At 40.3% G+C, this 20,321-nt stretch overlaps 2 protein-coding genes across 6 annotated transcripts in view; one reads left to right on the top strand and one right to left on the bottom strand.

Moving 5' to 3' along the window:
- Positions 1 to 238: 238 nt before the first annotated feature.
- Positions 239 to 16,289, top strand: LOC105552500 (chromosome unknown open reading frame, human C6orf62). 4 transcript variants are annotated; one of them, XM_011998181.1, is made up of 6 exons: positions 239 to 1,294; positions 2,530 to 2,634; positions 4,839 to 5,015; positions 6,728 to 6,850; positions 12,262 to 12,396; positions 14,907 to 16,289. In XM_011998181.1, the coding sequence occupies exons 1-6, from the start codon at positions 1,253 to 1,255 to the stop codon at positions 15,030 to 15,032; spliced, it is 708 nt and encodes a 235-aa protein (XP_011853571.1). In that variant the 5' UTR covers positions 239 to 1,252; the 3' UTR covers positions 15,033 to 16,289. The 4 variants fall into 4 exon arrangements, with proteins under 4 accessions (XP_011853571.1, XP_011853572.1, XP_011853573.1 ...); XM_011998182.1 differs by lacking the exon at positions 239 to 1,294 and having other exon boundaries at positions 1,820 to 2,634; positions 14,907 to 16,287; XM_011998183.1 differs by lacking the exons at positions 239 to 1,294; positions 6,728 to 6,850 and having other exon boundaries at positions 1,820 to 2,634.
- A 3,188-nt stretch (positions 16,290 to 19,477) lies between these two features.
- The window catches only part of ACOT13 (acyl-CoA thioesterase 13), a 30,857-nt gene continuing 30,013 nt past the window's right edge, over positions 19,478 to 20,321 (bottom strand). Inside the window, exon 3 of one of the 2 annotated variants that reach the window (XM_011998179.1) lies at positions 19,478 to 19,743. In XM_011998179.1, coding sequence (XP_011853569.1) covers positions 19,587 to 19,743 — 157 coding nt within the window. In that variant the 3' untranslated portion in view covers positions 19,478 to 19,586. The remainder of the gene's footprint in view (positions 19,744 to 20,321) is intronic. The other variant, XM_011998178.1, reaches the window with a different exon arrangement.

The raw sequence follows: 20,321 nt of genomic DNA, 5'->3' as shown, positions 1-20,321 counted from the left end.
GACACTCCATTCTGGAGGAGAGAGGCGTCTCAACACTCAAACTCCCTTTTGAGGCGAGATTACTGAAATGGAAAGGTTAAATTCAAAGACTCAACTTTTAAAAGACCTACTGCTATTCTGTCCTCTTGATCTGTTTTCCTGTTTTTCGATAACCTTGCAAACTTTCCTACCTCCAATCCTTTCTCCCCCTTTGATTCTGTGCAAATGGTGGGGTCCCAGAGGACGCGCAGTCGCAGTCACACCGGGGCGGTGCCGGTGAGAGGCGGGTGACGCAGCGGCCTCGCTGCCATTTTAAGTTGTTTGTTCTCGGTTCTTTCTCAAACGCGACTCTGCCCCGGACCCGGGAGGCGCCCGAGGCCGTCGCCGCTTCTGCAGCCACCGGTGGGGGGGGGAACGAGGCAATACCGCCGCGGACGCTCACCAACAGCTTCGGCTTTTCCCCCCTCCGGGTCTCCTCGACTTTTTCTGAGAGCCGGAATCCGACTGTAGGGGGAAGAAAGACTCAAGAGCAGATGCTTGAACTGAAATAACTTTATTTTGGGGGGTTACTTCGCTGACCCTTAGCGCAGGGCTTCCTTTCCCTTCCCCCTCCTCCGCCAGTACCGATCCAACTCCCCATCTTTCTTCTCGTTTTTCCTCTTTTTCTTTTTCTCTCCCTGTCGCCGCTGTCTCCGCGTCCTTCCTCTCTGTCGCCGCCCAGGGCGCCGAGCCAGACTATGGGTCCCAGGTGGGGGCTGAGCGGCGGCAGCAGCGCGGGCGGTCCAGTCACAGTGCGCACTGCAGCGGGGATGGAGGGGCTCAGTTGGCTGGTGGTTTTCTCTTGACATGGCTCCTGCCCGTGCTACGAGCAGCGCCCCCGCCGCCGCCGCCTCTTCCGCCGCCGCCACCGCTCCGCCCGCAGGCTGCGGCTAGAGGGCCCAAACCCCGCCCGAGAGTCGGTCCGTGAGTCCCGGGCTTCGCGGGGACAGGGAGGGGATTTCCCTGTCACCCACCCCGCCCTAACTGCCTCAGTTCCACCCCCTGCCCCTCGGGAAACAAACTAACGACCCCACCCTAAACAATCCAAACTCTGGAAACATGGTCTGTTCAACGAGAGAGAGCTAATCCGGGAACTTAATTTTTTGGGGGGAGGGTGGGTGGGCTTACTTTAGAAGTAATATTAACACAATTATTTTCTTTTTTTCCCCACTGAACCTTCCCATTTACCCTCTCCCGCCTACTCCACCCGGGCGGGAATTGTTTCCACGATGAAATGAGTGAAAACCTGAGTGATCCTGTGTCTCCCGTGGTGCGAGTGAGTCGCTGCCGCTGAAGGCAAGGGGTGGGGGTGGGACCTGGAGGGGTGGAAGGCAGGTGGTCTCCGGGCACCGCCTGGGATTTGGGAGAAGAACCCGCCACCTTTGCCTCGGCAATGCTCACAAGAAGATAAATCGCACTCCCCACCATCTTGAACGGGGGCAAATCCACAGGGAAGTCTCCCTTGGGGAATGTAGGACTAGTTGCAGGCTGGGGGTGTTGGGAACCCGGGCATTAATCAGGTCTAACCACAGAGCCGGAATAATTAATACCGTATTATATACACCTTTTCCTTTTGCCATCATGATTCTCCTTGGCAGCAGCGTTAGCAGCCGCCAGAGGGTGAAAATGTGGGTGATGGGGAAGTTGGTAATGACTCCGCTGTTTTTTCTCATGGCTCCTTTGGGCAACAGCTGCCCGCCCCCGGTATACACTGTAGTTGATTGCAGGGAAACCCTGTACCTCTCCCTTTCCTTCTCTACTGATTTTGCACTTTTCTCTACGCTCACCACCAAGTGTAATCAATAACAAGCACTGACAATACATAGCAATAGTGAAATCTGAAATAACTAAGAATTAGGTACTACAGCCATGGAGCTGGCTGGGTAAAATCTAATTGGATATTTCAGTTTCATTCACCTACCCTGTTTTTGGTGTTTTGTTTTGGTTTTTGTTTTGGTTTTGGTGAGTTTTCTTTTTGTTTTTTGTTTTTTTTGGAAAGCAAGGATCACACTTCCTCCCCTCCCTGTTCCTTAATCCCTTTTCTAAAAAGAGGGGAAAATCCGGATGGATTTTAGGGATTGGTCTGGTGTCAGCTGTGTTTTATTGCACACCTAAATCCTGATTATAGGCTTTTCATTTCTCCGCAAAGCCTTTATTTTGGCAGTTAAGCCAAATGTGTTTTCCAGAAAGTTAGTTGAAGTATTTTCTCCTCTTTCTTTCCTTTCTTCCCTCCCTTTTTCCCGTCTGACCCCAAACGTTATTGTCCAAACATGACTGGACAGCAGCTTTTGTTTCTTGACCCTGTAATATGACAGTCTGCTAATATTGCCAGAAGGTGCAGTTTTTGGGTTACAGTCGTGATTTTCGCTATTCAATCATATTAGCAGGAAAAAAAATGACTTGTTTCTGTTGTACTTGAGTCTTAAGAAAAAGTGCCCATAGTTTAGTGACAATTTCCAAAGGCTTTAGTACCACCTGTATTTCAAAATGGGGGACCCAAACTCCCGGAAGAAACAAGCTCTGAACAGACTACGTGCTCAGCTTAGAAAGAAAAAAGAATCTCTAGCTGACCAGTTTGACTTCAAGATGTATATTGCGTTTGTATTCAAGGAGAAGGTAATTTAAAGTTCTTAATGGTGAATTAGCACAAGTGATTTTTGTAAGTGTGTATTATTTGTTACTCTTAAATTATTATGAATATTAGGTTAAAGAGTGGTTGAAAAAAGTCTGCTTTGTATGCTCTGTTTTTCACCCTTAGGGGTGATTCTGTGAATTGAGCAGTTGCAGCATACGAAAAGATCCTTGAGCGTTTCTTGGTTTGGAAATAAATTTGAGTGTGAAGCTTAATAGTAGTATACACTGAGTTGACATGGGGTGAGCAACATTATAAAATTTTATGTGGAGTTAACATAGGAAACCTTAGGACGGAATTTAAAGATTATCTAATGTAGAGTATAAATAAGATGCTTGAAATGTTAAATTGTAATTAGACTGTTTATATGCTAAAGTTAGTCTGTTTCTTAAACTCCGTAATGTAGGTAACTTTTTCTCATACATTTAATGAAGTAGAGTGCACCTTAACTTTTAGGAGCAATTAAATACTGAAATGGTTAATTTGTGTTTAGAAGTGTGATTTTCTTTTTTACTTAGAGTTCATTTTGCCTCGTATAGAAGTACAGTTTTTAAAAATTCAAAATGACCTAGAAGAAGTTTCATTTTTAGGGGCGGTAGAGGTCTCAATCCGAATTAGTTCCACAGTTAAATAGCAAACAGTGAGTTGTGAGTAGTCAAGGATGGGATGATAAAAGCAGTAATTTTTGCAACTTAAAGTGAACATTTTCTTAAATTATCAACAAGGCTTATTTCACCGGAGATGAGGTTATGAATATAAGGAAGTGCTGCTTGAATTTTGGTGCTTAAATTGTTAGCTAATTTCATATCAGAAATACAGTCTTAGTGTGGTATCTATTTAGTATCTGGAAGTTTCCCAGGTTTTCCCCTACTGTTTAACTCTTTTATTTACTTATTTTTGTTGCTGAGACAGGCCTCACTGTGTTGCTCAGGCTAGTCTAGAACTCCTGGGCTAAAGTGATCCTCCTGTTGTGGTGTTCTAAAGTGCTGGGATTACAGGCAGGAGCTGCCATGCATAGCCCCAACTCTTAACTCCTAAAAGGTTATTTGTATTTAAGAACATTCTTAGCTGCTGAAGTATAGTGTTGTGAAGTGATTTTAAAGTAATTTTTGAAGTGACTGTCCCAAGATTGGGTGGTATCAAGGACTTATATCTCCACTTTTGTTGACAAGCTGACTCAGAATTGATGAGATTGGATTTTAGTTGAAGATGATATAATGTATGCTCTTCCAAGAGCATATCTTGGAATGATTGGAGCATATCTTGGATCTTGATTAATCCAAGATAATAAGTGATGAGACGAGATCTTTGTATTTAATCTATACATTGCCCCAGATTGCATCATCTAATTCTTTAACACCAATGATAATCTGGTTTTATTCTGTGAATGGACAGTGTCCATGCAGTTGCCCTGAATAATTCATGATATATACTTAATAGTATAGAATTTCAAAAAGTAGTTTTGTGATGCAAACTTAGTCTCGACTAGTGTTAAAAGATAACTTGGTGTGCTTTTTTTTAGTCTTTCAAATATTGATGGTTTTGGTTGGGTGCGGTGGCTCACGCCTGTAATCCCAGCACTTTGGGAGGCTGAGGCAGGCGGATCGCTTGAGGTCAGGAGTCCAAGGCCAGTTTGACCAACATGGTGAAACCCCATCTCTACTGAAAATACAAAAATTTGCCAGATGTGGTGCCGCAGGCCTGTAATCCCAGCTACTCGGGAGGCTGAGGCAGGAGAGTCCCTCGAACCCAGGAGGCAGAGGTTGCAGTGAGCCAAGATCGTGCCACTGCACTCTAGCCTGGGCAACACAGCGAGACTCCATCTCAAAAAAAAAAAAAAACCCCACCCATAGGAATGAAACAATTCATTTGTCTGAATAGCATTGTTTTAAAACTGGTGAGATTTTTAATTTTAAGAAATAGTGGCCAGAATAATGCTATGGATACCATTATGCTATAAAACTCAAGCATTAAACATTCAAATGATAGCTTGTACATGTATGGTTGGAGGGGGAGGGTAGGAGAGGAACAGAACAAAGTACCTATCTGAACATGTGTTTTCAGTGTATAAGTTATTTCAGACAGTTAAGAATTTTGTGGAGTTAATGTTACATGACATTGTAATATGAACTGAGTGTTAAAAGACTGTGCTCCCTGTGGGTTAATACACCATTTTCTTTTCTTTTAGAAGAAAAAGTCAGCACTTTTTGAAGTGTCTGAGGTTATACCAGTCATGACAAATAATTATGAAGAAAATATCCTGAAAGGTGTGCGAGATTCCAGCTATTCCTTGGAAAGTTCCCTAGAGCTTTTACAGAAGGATGTGGTACAGCTCCATGCTCCTCGATATCAGTCTATGAGAAGGGTAAGTTCTGCCTTAAGTCTTGACTTGATAAAGTTTCTGTGGATTAACCTTGCGTTTCCCACCCCCCCAATCCCCCCTTAAAGTGGGTAGTTATGATAGTGACCAGTCTCTAAGGGTAAATTTGTCTTTGTGCCATGTTGATAACTGGGACTGTGACTTTAAAGCACTATGTTTATAGGATTAGAAAAAGACATTTTTTTACCCCAGACCATTCTTTTGTGGATAAAGTATATAAAGGAATTTCTTTAATCCGTGTTAGGTGTTGATGATCGCGGACTTTTTTTTTTTTTTTTTTTGAGACAAAGTTTTGCTCTTTTGCTGAGGCTGGAGTGCAGTGGCGTGATCTTGGCTCACGGCAGCCTCTGCCCCCACGTATTCAAATGATGCCTCTGCCTTAGCCTCCTGAGTGGCTGGGAGTAGGGACTACAGTTGTGTGCCACCATGCTCGGCTAATTTTTTGTATTTTTAGTAGAGACGGGGTTTTGCCGTGTTGGCTAGGCTGGTCTGGAACTCCTGACCTCAAGTCATCCTTCTGCCTTGACCTCCCAAAGTGCTGAGATTACAGGTGTGAGCCACTGCACCCAGCCAGTAGCCAACTATTTTTAATCATTTAAGTGTTATACATAAAGTTTTAAAATTTTTAAAGTAGGTTTGTTTTTTAAAATTTGACCTTGAGTAAAACATGGGAAACTTTGTTGTATTAGGCTCATAATCGTGTGTATTATTATTGTGGATACATGTCTTATATCTCCGTTTATTGTATTTCCTTTTTTGGGGGGAATATGAATATAAGGAGGTGTTTCCAGCTTTGTAAACTTCTGCAACATATTAAAAGTTAATCTGGGCATACCTGAACCAAGATATCCCCACAGTTACTTGGGGAGAATGCTGGTGATAACCACGTACTGGTCTGGAAGAGATTTGTGGACCTTCAAAAATTAATACGCTGGCTATAGTAATGAAGCAGAAGTCAGGAATGGAGAAAAGTAGTTTCCTATCAACATAAAAATAGCATTTCAACTATAATAGGATAGTGATTCATATTAGGAGTTCTAAGACATCTTTGTTAAATAGATTCTGATTTTTAAAGGTGGAAATAAAGTTTCAGGGTCTGACAACACAACAGATATCAGAGATTTTGTTGGCGTTTTCTCTATGCACTGATTAATCTAGGTCTCGGTGTTAGGAGCATTAGACTGAGTGTATGTGACTTTCTGCAAGATAAAAAAATTAGGGCCGGGCGCAGTGACTTAACGCCTGTAATCCCAACACTTTGGGAGGCTGAAGTGGGTGGATCACCTGAGGTCAGGAGTTCGAGACCAGCCTGGCCGATGTGGTGAAACCCCATCTGTGTTAAAAATACAGAAAATATTAGCTGGGCATGGTGGCACACACTTGTAATCCCGGCCATTTGGGAGGCTAAGTCACGAGAATCAGTTGAACCTGGTAGGCGGAAGTTGCAGTAAGCAGAGATTGCACCATTGCACTCCAGCCTGGGCCACAGAGAGGGACCCTCTCCAAAAATAAAAAATTACATCATGAGCTATTCAGATTATAAACTATTATGTTTACTTCCTAAGATATAAAATGATATATGGTAGGTCTTTTGTACTTACAAAATGTTTTTGTAGGGAAACCCTATAATTTGTGACATTGCTTGATGTAGCTGTTTCTTTAAAAGTAAACTCTTTTTTTTCCTCCTCATTTTATAGGATGTAATTGGCTGTACTCAGGAGATGGATTTCATTCTTTGGCCTCGGAATGATATTGAAAAAATTGTCTGTCTCCTGTTTTCTAGGTGGAAGGAATCTGATGAGCCTTTTAGGCCTGTTCAGGTATTTTGGTCTAAAATAAGTGTGATGAGTATTTCAGTATGTGAAAACTACTAGAATATAATAGGGTCTAACTTGATAAATTCTTTGGGAATATGGTTTCTGATAGTTTTATTTCACGAGTCCCCCCTATTTAGAGTATTGTGATGCAAGAGAAGAAAGCATTTGGATTATAGAATCTCTTGACATTGTGGTGGTCCCACCTGCCCAGTGTGGCTTTGAAGTTATGGCTAGAGAAAATCTTTTGAAGTGGACATTTATTGACTTATAGAGGGGCCCACACATGAGCTGGTGAGATCTGTAACTCTTGTAGCCTTCACCACACATCCTTCTAAAACAGTATATTTAACTCTGCTGCTTCCCAAAGGAGTGTGATCTGAAATGTGTGAAGAAATCATTTTCTAGAAGTTGATTTGTATATAAAATTATAGAGGAAAGAAGTAAATTTAGTAGTCATTCTTAACCTTAAAATCTTGCTGACTTTTGACTGTTTGTCATGGTATACCGGACATTCCTCAAGTGAAACCCCCCTCTAGTGTTAAGGGCATTTACTCATGTTGAACCTAGTTTTATTTATAGTATATTTGCATGCATAGAAGACGGAGGTCCACCAAAGTGTTAGTTGTGCTTGGTTGTAGGTCAGGTGTAGCTAACTTTCCTTTTTTATTATATGTGTTTACATATATGTTTCCTTTATAATTTATGGCATATATTGCCACAATTTTCTTAAGTATACTTTTATAAGCAGAAAAATGATGACATTAAGGACTCATTTTAAGTATACTAAATCAAATATTAGAAGGCTTTATTTTAAGCTAATTGTGAGGATTATTTGTAATTTAAAACTTTTGCTTCTGCTTATTACCCTGAAGTATCTTTGTGGTGCTTATATTTTTCACAGACTGTGTAAGTTGATATACTCTCCCGCCCCCATGGTAATGTTGCTACACATAAGCTCTAATAATAATCATTTTTAATGTGTTAAAATTAATTCAGCTGAGTTCTAAAGATAATCCTTTGGTTATACATGTGAAAGTACTGTATACAGATTCCCCTGACTTCCAATGGTTCAACTTAAGATTTTTCAACTTTACCATGATGTGAAAGCCATATCAATTCATTGTGTTCCTTGATTTATGATGGGACTACATCCAGGTAAACTCATTGTAAATTGGAATTGTTTTAAGTTAAAAAGTCACTTTTTGATTTAAAATACGTGTAACTTACACTGGGTTTATCAGGATGTAACATCACAAGTTGTGGAGCATCTGTATTTCTGTCATTTAGTGGATGATATCTGAAAAGAATACTGGAGAAAATGAATATAAAAGGCATGAAAACAGGAATAGAAAAGGCATATTTAAAGTTCTCAGAACAGGGCTGATAACTCTATCTACTTTCTGGAGGTAGTGTTAAGATTTGGTTTTTTAAGGATTTTCCATTGGAAAAATGTAGGTCTGCGTATTACAGTATGTTTTCAAATTTCTGATACCCCGCCTTTCCCACTGGGACCTTATTCGAAATAGTTAACTTTAGTCTTGTGTCAAGTACTCTTTGAAGTCATGGCTGATGTTTATTGAGAGTTGACTGTACTAGGCTTCTGCTTTTTTTTTTTTTTTTCTTTTTCTCTTGAGATGGAGTCCCACTCTGTTGCCAGATCGGAGTGCAGTAGCGTGATCTTGGCTCACTGCAACCTCCGCCTCCTTGCAACCTCTGCCTCCTGGGTTCAAGTGATTTCTTCTGCCTCAACCTCCCTGGGTCTACAGGGACACGCCACCACACCCAGCTAATTTTTGTACATTTAGTAGAGACGGGTGTTCACCATGTTGGCCAGGATGGTTTGGATCTCTTGACCTCGTGATTCGCCCGCCTCGGCCTCCCAAAATGCTGGGATTACAGGTGTGAGCCAGCTTTTTCCTTTTTGTCTGTCCTTTTTTTGAGACAGGGTTTTGCTCTGTTGCCCAAGCTGGAGTGTGGTGGCGTGATCTTGGCTCACTGCAACTTCTGCCTCGCAGGTTTGAGCCATTCTTGTGCCTCAGCCTCCTGAGTAGCTGGGATTACAGGCGCGCAGCTAATATTTGTACTTTTTTTTTTTTTTTTTTTTGAGACAGGGTTTTGCCATGTTGGCCAGGCTGGTCTCGTACTCTTGACCTCAAGTGATCTGCCTGGCTTGGCCTCCCAAAGTGGTAGGAATACAGGCATGAGCCACCACACCCGGCCTTAGACTTTCTCTTACTTTATATATATTTAATCTCAGTCCTTAAAATAACTGGGTGGTAGATAGGAGGAAACTGAGACAGAAATTAGGTAAATAAGGCCCAAGGCAGTTAAATAGGATAAAAGCCTGGACTGACTATGCTTTTAACTCACTACCCTGTACTGTGAAAAGTTACCTCTGTTAATTACAGAATCTTAAAATTCTGGACTGAATGTAAGCAGTATGATGTAGGTAATAACTTTAGAATTCAACTGCAGTAAGTAGGTTAATATTGTAAGAACTAATTTGCTTTTCTGAAGTAATTTGAAATGTATGAATATCCTGTATGAGGGGCCTTAAATACAACTCACTTAGTTCTTTCTCAAAGAAAATGAGAAAAGGAATGGTAAATTTTAACTCACAGGCCTTTTTTTTTTTTTTTTTTTTGACTCTTAAAGCACTTTACTTATTTTTTAAAATTTAATTAATTTTTTGTAGAGATGGGGTGTTGCTTTGTTGCCCAGACTGGTCTTGAACTCCTGGGTTCAAGTGAGCCTCTTGCCTCAGCCTCCCAAAGTGCTGAGATTACAGATATGAGTCACGGTGCCTGGCCTTTTGAAGCACTTTAAAATCTGAAAATTTGGGCAGTGAGGATATAATTGGAACCAGAATAAGGATTGTTTTTAAATAGTGAGTTCTTCAGTGTACTATGAAGTGCCAGGAGGTACTACTGAAATATATCTCTTCTTTTCATTATTAATGCTACTACCAAGGTTAGCTCCTCCCCCGACTGTTAGAATATTTTGTTACTTCTGTGGGAATTACTTCTTTCATGCTGCTTATGAGAAGTTGTGTATGTGTTTGTGTGTGTACACCATTTCTTTTCACATAAGTGGATATTCAATATGATAGAATTGAAATGCTATAGAATCATAAGGAAGGCCTTTTTCAGTCTCACTCAAACCTCCTTTCAGTGTGATTACTGTTCTTGCACCCACCTTGGTTACTTCCCATATTGCAGCTTTGTTACTTGAATAGTATTTCAGTTTTTAACACATTTGTTTTTGTGTTGGTTCTGTTTCCTGGCATGGCTTTTTTGTTTTGTTTTGTTTTTAGATGGTGAGAATGGGGTCTCACTCTGTCATCCAGGCTGGAGTGCAGTGGCACAGTCATGGCTCACTGCAGCCTTGACCTCCTAGGCCCAAGTGATCCTTCCACCTCAACCTCATGAGTAGCTGGGACCACAGGTGTGCACCACCATGCCCAGCTAATTATTTTTGTAGAGATAGGATCTCACTGTGTTGCCCAGACTGGTCTCAAACTCCTGGCCTCTAGTGATCCTCCCGCTTTGGCCTCCCAAAGTGCTGGGATTATAGGTTTGGGCCACCATGCCCAGTCAGCATTTATCAGATTACTTACCATTGCTAGCTACTTGTCCTGGGGAAATTCTCTTAATCTTTAAAGGTGCAATCCAAAATCATAATGTTCCCGTGTTACTTACTGTTATTTATTTTTTTTCTCCTATAGCAGTTTGATGATAAGAACCGAATTTGGGCCGGGCACGGTGGCTCACTCCTGTAATCCCAACACTTTGGGAGGCTGAGTAGGGCGGATCACCTGAGGTCAGGAGTTTTAGACCATCCTGACCAACATGAAGAAGTCCTGTCTCTACTAAGAATACAAAATTAGCTGGGTGTGGTGGTGCATGCCTGTATCCCAGCTACTCGGGAGGCTGAGGCAGGAGAATCGCTTGAACCCAGGAGGCGGAGGTTGCAGTGAGCCAAGGTTGCGCCATTGCACTCCAGCCTGGGCAACAAGAGCGAAACTCCGTCTCAAAAAAAAAGGGGGGAAAAATTGGAGTTTTACAAATAATCACATCTTATTCTGGGAAAGCAATTGAAGCAAGTTGGATTTTATATTTGGATGTACTTGTCCTCTTCAGCAGTGTAATAAGCCCGTTAAGGCTGAAGTAACCTTATTCCTATTTTTTAGTAGCTAATAGCATGCTTTTGATATGGTTATGATCATAAGAATAATTTAGTATTTGAACTGTATGGAAGTACAGTTCGGTGTCATGTTACATGTAGTGTATTGTGATGCTATATCATAGTTTATGTTATGGTTTATAAGAAAAGCTCCTAGGTATAAAATCCTGTATAGCAGGAACTTGGTTTTTCAATGGTCTTATTTCCTACTGTTTAAGACGTAACAGGGCAATAAAATTTGTTTGAACCAAATGGACTAACGATTATTTGTACAACTCAGTATTATCTAAATATCATATTGTTAAGTCTAGGTTTCTTGAATTCTTCATGAAGCCTGGTCATGTCTTAGCATTTGGTGTCTCCCCATGCCCAACAGATATTTTGTGGGAGGATGGAGTTGATCTTCCTCATGTTAAAAGATTGAAGGGCGTGTTCTGACTTAATTGATAACAGTCTTTCATAACTTCAAAAATTTTTGAAAACAACCCAAGGCTAGCTGTGGGAAAAAATCACATAAAAACATAGCCTATCTGTGAGGAGCAGAACTATATTTCAGTTGTGGGCTTTACATTTCATTTAATCCTCTTAACTGTCCTGTGAAATGGGTTACGGCTTTATTTTATAGATGAGGAAGCTGAAGTTTAGGTAAGTTAAGGGATCTGCGTAAGGTCACGTAACTAGTGAGTTGTGCAGCTAGGGTTAGAATAAACATTTATTTATTTTTTTCTTAGAAACAGCAATTAACAATGTGCCTCCTAATCAAAAGAGATGTCCTTGAGGCTTAAAGTACTATGGTGGGAGTCTTGGACTGAGTAGGTTTGAAAATACAATTTTATGATCATGGAGTACTAGGATTTAGTCATTTCGATGCAGAGAATTTCCCGATCAGCTGTCGCCGTGGAGTGTACTGTCCAATGGAATTCTCTACAATTAAGGAAATGTTCTGTATCTCAAGAGATTGTTCTTAATGGTGGCCAGTAGTCATGTGACCATCGAGCATTTGAAATGTGGCTAGTGTTACTGAAGAATGGAATTGTAAATATCTTTTAATCTAAATTTTTGCCTGTGATACTAGCTGTGGGTTTGCCATAATTTGTTTTTTAAAGAGGAAGAAATAACGTTTGACTGTTGGCTGTTTTATTGGACAGCACAGCCATATGCATATAGATGCAGATGTTTCAGGTAGTATAACTTGTTTGAAGTTAAATACAAATGTTGTATTTTGTATTTAGGCCAAATTTGAGTTTCATCACGGTGACTATGAAAAACAGTTTCTGCATGTACTGAGCCGCAAGGACAAGACTGGAATCGTTGTCAACAATCCTAACCAGTCAGTGTTTCTCTTCATTGACAGACAGCACTTGCAGGTAAGCAGGTTTTTTGAAAACCACTTACAGGCTCATTCAAAAAGCTTATTGATTAGTGAATGTTTTTTATACAAGTTACTTGTTTTGTCCCCCAAACACTGCATTATTTTTGAAGTTACTTAAAAAAAAAAAAAACAAAAAATAGGCTGGGCATGGTGGCTTACGCCTGTAATCCCAGCACTTTGGAAAGCCGAGGCGGGTATATTGCTTGAGCTCAGGAATTCCAGACCAGCCTGGGCAACATGACGAAACTTCATCTCTACAGAAAATATAAAAGCTAGCCAGGCGTGGTGGCATGTGCCTGTAGTCCCAGCTGCTGGGGAGGCTGAAGGGGGAGGACTGCTTGAGCTTAGGAGGCTACAGTGAGATCTTGCCACTACACTCCAGCTTGAGTGACAGAACGAGATCCTGTCTCAAAAAAAAATGAATTTTTAAAACAGTATTTCCTAGACCTCACCGTAGAACAAATTTTGCTGCACTTTACAGCAACCTGGCAAGCTTTTTTTTTTTTTTTTTAAACAAAAGGGAAAAAACCCACCTCCTTTGAAGCTTTTAAAAGTCACGATTCTAGTGAACAGTAGTGGGAACCGTTGCCCTAAAGCATTTCTACCAGATGCGTGGGCAACGGATAAACATCACTTGAGAACTTGTTAAAAATATAGACTCTCAGACTCTATGAATCAGAATCCGCACTTTAAACAGAACCCTCAGGTGATTTGAAACACATTGTGTTTCCAGAAGCACTGACCTGGCCCTCTTTTTTGTTTGTTTATTTTGAGAGGGAGTCTGTCGCCCAGGCTGGAGTGCAGTGGTGGGATCTCAGTTCACTGCAAGCTCCACCTCCCGGGTTCACACCATTCTCCTGCCTCAGCCTCCCGAGTAACTGGGACTACGGGCGCATGCCACCACGCCTGGCTAATTTTTATTTTATTTTTTTGTATTTTTAGTAGAGATGGGGTTTTACCGTGTTAGCCAGGATGGTCTCGTTCTCCTGAACTTGTGATCTGCCTGCCTTGGCCTCCCAGAGTGCTGGGATTACAGGCTTGAGCCACTGTGCCCAGCCGACTTTTTAAATCTAAAAGGATGAGTGACATTTATTTAAAAGATCCACATTTATTTCAAATAAGCACTTCCATTTGGGTACAGTGTCTCTTGTAATCCTAGCATTTTGGGAGGCCGATGGGGGAGGATTGCTTGAGTCCAAGAGTTCAAGACCAGCCTGGGCAACAGAGTGAGACCTCATCTCTACAAAAAATCAAAGAAATTAGCCAGACATTGTGGCATGCCTCTGTGGTCCTAGTTACTCTGGAGGCTGAGGTGGGGAGAATCGCTTGAGCCCAGGATTTTAAGAGTTGCAGCGAGCCATGATGGCACCAACACACTCCTGCCTGAGTAACACAATGAGACCCCATCTCAAAAAAAAAAAAAAAAAAAAAAAAAAACACTGCAAACAACAAATAACCACTTCCCTTTTAAGCAGCAAGCCAAGTATTGCAGTTTAGTTTTTAGATGCAGCCACTTGCTGGCTTTGTGATCTTGGACAGGTAACTGTTGTGAGTGAGCATTTTGCTTCTGTGAAATTGAACAAATGATAATCCTAAGGTTGTTAAATTTAACCTAAGGTTGTTACATTTAAAATTAATACAAGTAAAGTATATGTACATATGTATAGGTTCATTTACATTTGTAGACTACTTTAGACATCTTTAAAGTCAGTCAGTATTTTGCCTTTTAGAGGTGCTAGATAGTGAACAAAAGATGAACTTTGTAGTTAAGTTGGATGTTCAAATGGTAACTACTTCTTAAAAATAAGGGTTTTTGATTTAACTGGTAATAGTTTGGCTTTCTTCTAGTTCCTTACCCCAGGATATGCTTAAATCTTTCTTTTATTTTTTGAGACAGGGTCTCACTCTGTCACCAGGCTGGAGTACACTGGCATGATCATGGCTCACCATACCCTTGACCTCCTGGGTACAGGTGATCCACCTCAGCTTCCCGCGTGGCTGGACTACAGGCATGTGCCACCACATCCAGCTAATTTTTGTATTTTTTGTAGAGGTGGGTTTTCCTCATGGTGCCCAGAATGGTCTTGAACTCCTGGGCTCAAGCAATCCTCCTGACTCAGCCTCCCAAAGTGCTGAGAGTACCACCACCACACCCAGCCTTAAATTTTTACCTATTCCTTCATCCTCTCACTAGCTTCTATTCTTACCACATCTGCTTTGTCTTCCTCTATGTAAAAATGACTTCAAACTCATGAAATGCTTTTAGCTTTAATTTCTTCTAGCAAGTAGTCTCTGGTTTACTTCCCCAACTTTTTATCTTTTAATTCTGCATAAATTTTTTTTGCATCTTATATGGCAAGATTTTGTCTGTCTAGAATATGGATAGGGACTGTAATTTGTCCCTTACTCTGTATGTTAAGACGCTTAATTGTGGGAAGTTGACTTCATGTGACAGTTATGCTAAAGTTTTATTTTTAAAAAGTATTAAAATGTTTCCCCTTCCAGACTCCAAAAAACAAAGCTACAATCTTCAAGTTATGCAGCATCTGCCTCTACCTGCCACAGGAACAGCTCACCCACTGGGCAGTTGGCACCATAGAGGATCACCTCCGTCCTTACATGCCAGAGTAGAGTACTGACCAGCAAAATGGAGAAGATCAGAGAATGCAGCAGCAATTTTTTTTCTTGTTTTCTTACCACTTTATTCTTTCAGAGTTTAAAGAAAATGGACTCATGCACAGAACACTATGCATTTTGAAACTCGTTCATCCTGGATTTTTTTAAATCATTTTTATCTCAGAACTTAAAAATTAGATGTCGTGCACAGACTGTGTGAAAGAAGATGCTTTGCATATTTGCTGCACTGCATCAGTATCTTACTAAAAATGTGAAATGAAAGGACTATTGTACACTGAAATGCTTAAATGTATCTGAAAGCACAAGGTGATACTCATTTTTATGGTCTTCCCATTTGTGCTGGTATTTGCCTCTTTTACATCTGTCATCAGTATTTAGAGGGTGAGAAGTGAATGTAACAGGTATAAATAACATTTTTAAAAACAATAGCTTTGCTATAATCACAGTCGTTCCAGAGCACTGTCAGATTCATTCTAATGACCAGAACTGGTTGTTTAAAAAAGAAAATACAACCATGGGAAAGAAATCTTAAATGAAAAACGCATCTCATTGTAGGCATTCTTGCCTCCTATTTTACTGGGCCATGTTTGTTTCCTGGTACTCATGTATTTTTTTTTTCCAGATCTCTTTCCCCAAGTTGCTATTGTAGGAGTATTCTGCTGCGTGTGGATGCAGTTATACTCATTGAAGCAGATCTGGAGTCTGAAGTAGCTATAAAGCAGCTATAAAACTGAGAAATACATTCATAGCTGCAGAAACTATGATAGGTAGAGGACTTTGTTTTGTTTTGTTTTTTGGTTTTACAGAGAAGAGATTTTTATTACAAAGAAAAAAATTCCAGTGAATTGTTGCAGAAATGCTGGTTTCTACACCATCTTAAAAACTAAAGGGTGTTTTGGAGTAGAAAAAGGTTATAAAGTTGGAATCTTAAATTATAAAATTAACCATTGAGTATCAAAGTTCTAAAAGCAGAACTCATTTTGTGCAATGAACATAAGGAAAGACTACTGTATAGGTTTTTTTTTTTTTTTTTTTCCTTTAAATGAAGAAGAGCTTTGCTTAAGGGTTGCATACTTTTATTGGAGTAAATCTGAATGATCCTACTCCTTTGGAGTAAAACTAGTGCTTACCAGTTTCCAATTGTATTTAGCTTCTGGTTGGAATTTGGAAAAACAAAAAAAAAAAACAAAAAAAGAAAACCTAAATAAAATAGGTGAAAGTTCCCTGACTATTCAGGTGAATACAGAAAGTTTGAAGTGTTAACTTTTTTTTTCCATTTCACTGATGCTACTGGTCACCTTAGGGAATTATTTCATTTCACAGTCTGTGGCTAAACAGCAAATTCAGAAGAAAAATACCTGGCAATTGAGTGTGTAACTTCAAGAATAGGAATCAAGAACATACTGTCAGCTTTCAAAAGTTAGCAACCTGGCCTTATGCCTTGCTTAATGGGAAAGTGCCATTCTTAAATTTCAAAATGCTTTCATGTGTCCTCTTACTTAAAAATCAGAATCTATTTGAAATAACATTTTGCATGTTTATTACAGCCAGGTACTCTTCTAAGCTCTTGTCTTAACCTCTCAACCTTGGCTGGAAATAGATGCAGAGGTTAAGTAACTTGCTCAAGCTCAGATCATAAGTAGTGGAGGATTTAAAACCAGGCTGGCTGGCTCTAGGGTCTATCTCTTAATTTGCCATATTGTATTAATTTACCATATTGAATTATACTTATGTTCACCAAGTTAGGCATTTTGGCAGCCATTGTTTACGTTTTTATTTTGGAATAATTTAGAAAAGTTGCCAGAGTAATATGAAAGTTCTTGTGTGATCTTTACCCTCATTTTTATTATTTTGCCATGTTTTTTAAATTTTCTCTGTACATGCATTTATACATACTTTCTGAGCTATTTGAGAGTTTGTTGCACACCTTGTGCTTCCTTACTCCTTCCTTAGTACTTTGGCGTATGTTCCAAGTATAAGAATATTTCATATAACTAGAGTAAAATTACCAAACTCAGGGAATGTGATACTTTTTATCATCCATATTTGTTTTGTTGTCCCAGTATCCTTGGTAGCTTTTCTTAGATCCCCCTAGAATACAGGATCATTTAATTTAGTTGTTCTCAGTTGTCTTTAATGTGGAACAGTTCCTTAGCCTTTATGTGTTTCATGACCTGTATGTTTTTTGGAGTACAGGGCAATTTTTCTTGTAAATTGTTAACTCATTTTGCATTTGAATTGTTTATTCATGCTTACACCCTTCCCAAGCATACTCTCCATCTGCTCTTCATTGATGTTACTTTTGAGCACCTGGTCAAGGTATCCTGGTTTTGCCCTATATATGGTACTTACTACTAGCAATCTCTGGGAAACAACGTGCAAATATCCTGCTCGTTATCAGGAGCTCCCTTGGTGATTCTTTCCAGACTAAAACCAGTCTTTATGATGCTTACAAAATAGTGATTTTCCAAATCTACCCCTCTGTCCATTTACAGCATTTGTTGTAAGAAAGTGTTCTATTTCTGCCATTTATTATCTACCTAAACACTATGGCCTCATATTTTTTCCCTCCAAATCATAATTCGCATGCCTTTATTATTTTGAGCATGTGCTTTTATGCAGAAGATACTGTAACTTTTCTGTCCCAGCCTTAAGCCCTGGAATCAGCTGTTTCTCCAAGGAGCCCAGGTTCCTTTTAGTGGGAAATACTGGAAGTAAACATTTGGGACCCCTGTATGCTCACTGCTACTGTTGCTACTGTGGAGTCTTCTGCCCTTTCGGTGGACAAATCAGCCTATGATGTAGGGAAAGGATGTGCCTTTAACTGTTAACTTGACTTAAATTTACTTAAAGCTGCATCCTTTTTAGTCTTTAATCATGAAATGTTCATTAAGACTCCCTGACACACAAATCAAGGAAGAGTCAGCTGGGTGCAGTGGTTCACACCTGTAAGTTCAGTACTTTGTGGTGGTTGGGGGGGCGCCAAGGCAGGAGGATTGCTTGAGCCTACAAGTTTGAGACCAGGCTGGGCAACATGAGACCTTGTCTCTACAAAAATAAAATCAGGCGTGGTGGCACACACCTGTAGTTCCAGCTACTCAGGAGACAGGTGGAAGAATGTCTTGACCCTGGGAGTTTGAGGCTACAAGCTGGGAGCGTATCACTGTACTCCAGCTTGAGAGACAGTGAGACTCTGTCTCAAGAGTGCCACAGTCTTGAGAGACTTCTTGTTGACTTCTGATAAACGAACTTGGTCTTTTCAATACCGTAAACTTGGAGGTTTGAGATCTGCATGGTTTTATTCTAAGTACAAGAAAAGGAGCTAGTAGCATGTTTTTTTTTCTTCCCCCTCTATTGGACCATTTCCTGTATCACTAATGTGCTTTGCCTCAAACTTTCTTGAGGTCTTTTTTAGGCATATGGCTCAATCTATTTTATTTTTCAATATGGGCTGTAGTTCATATATTTTGAAGTTTCATAATCTTAAGGAAATGCAAGTGTGGTTTGGCATTTTAGATCTGGGAAGAACCTAAGATTCACTAAGGATTGGCCATTGCTATGGTCTGAATGTGTTTCCCCTAAATTTGTATGTTAAAATCCCAGTCCCCAAGGTGATGATATTAGCAGGTGGGCGTCTTTGGGAAGTTATTAGATCATGAGGGCAGAACCGTCAAGATTGGAATAAGTGCCCTTAAGGAAGAGAACCCAGGCTGGGCACACTGGCTCACACCTGTAATCCCAGCACTTGGCGGGGGCAAAGGCGGGCGGATCACCTGAGGTCGCGAGTTCGAGACCAGCCTGGCCAACATGGCGAACGCCGTTTCCACAAAAATTAAACAGTGTGATAGCACACGCCTATAGTCCCAGCTACTTGGGAGGCTGAGGCAAGAGAATCACTTGAACCCAGGGGGCAGAGGTTGCAGTGTGCCGAGATCGTGCTGCTGTACTCCAGCCTGGGCAACAAAGCGAGACTTTGTTTCCAAAAAAAAAAAAAAAAAGAGAACCCAGAGGGCTCACTTGCCCCTTCCACTACACAGAGAGAAGGCACCATCTATGAGCCCGGAAGCGGGCCCTCACCTAACAGGATCTGCTGGGGCCTTGACCCAGGACTTTCCAACCTCTAGAACCATGAAAAATTTCTGTTGTTCCTATAAGCTGCCCAGTCTATAATACTTTTGCTATAGCAGCCCCAATAGAATTAGAATAATTTCTATTTCTCCTTTAGCTTAACACAGGACTTTAGTTTTAATCTTAACTGAGAATGGGTGGCCCTGCTAATTTCTTTGCTTTACCTGTTTTCAAAACACTTTGAGCTAAGAATTTTTCACCCAATTATCACACATGATTAAAAAACAAGATGCTTAAAATGAAAAAAAAACAAACCAGACACCCCTACCTTTACCCTACTTGGTTTCCAGGTCCTTTTCCTCAAAAAATATTTCTAACTGCTTCTGGTTTTGCTAGTTTATTTCAAAAATGACAACTGTTTGAGCCAAATCTAGACTTGATACCCATTGTTGGGTTTCTTTAGGTCATTCTGCTGTTCTCTCAGTTTCCCAGGTGTTTTGTGTGTCTTCCTTGTGCTATTAATTTTCCTGTGACCTTGTTGGTCAGATCCACAGAGGCAAATGCAAGTGTTTTTCCTTGCTTCAGAACATGTGCTGTAATCACAATATCTTCTCCTAATTTTGCAGGTGACATGTACCTTGAAAGAAAATGAATAGAGTTAACAGCAAATAATTTTTCAAAGGGAAGGTTGTGTGCATCTCACAACAGTGTTCCTATGTAACTTATTTTACTCATAAGAATAGTTTAACAGTAGTATTGGTAAGCTTTTTGTACTATCAAATGTGAATGGATGGTCCTAAGCAGGTTCTATCTTACCCATTCCTTACCCACACAAGTTTCTTTTCCCAAATATATAAGAGGTTTTCTTGCCTCCCCTTTTTTCCCTTTACGTTTCCCACTTCATATTTATTTGGGGCTGGTGAAAGATCTCCTCCAGCTTTCATTTAACTCTCCTTAACTTCTTAGGTGAAATATCGCTTGGTGTCTATACATTGTCCTAGCCATATTTACAATTTATTTGACTCTAAAATGACAATATAACAACTATAAGGAATTGATACGATGTCCTTACAATCTTGGTGATGGGTTGTCTATATTTTTAAGAGATGTACATCCTACTCCCTTGTAATCGTTAAGTTATCTTTAACTCAGCTGGCTCCAGCTAATTTAAAAAAAAAAATTGGGGAGATGAGGATTGTTTAAAACAAATGTTAA

Source organism: Mandrillus leucophaeus, unplaced genomic scaffold, assembly GCF_000951045.1.
Source record: "Mandrillus leucophaeus isolate KB7577 unplaced genomic scaffold, Mleu.le_1.0 Scaffold56, whole genome shotgun sequence".
Classification (NCBI taxonomy): Eukaryota; Metazoa; Chordata; class Mammalia; order Primates; family Cercopithecidae; genus Mandrillus; species Mandrillus leucophaeus.
Note: the sequence above shows the minus strand (reverse complement) of the source record. Positions and strands in the feature narration are given on the sequence as shown.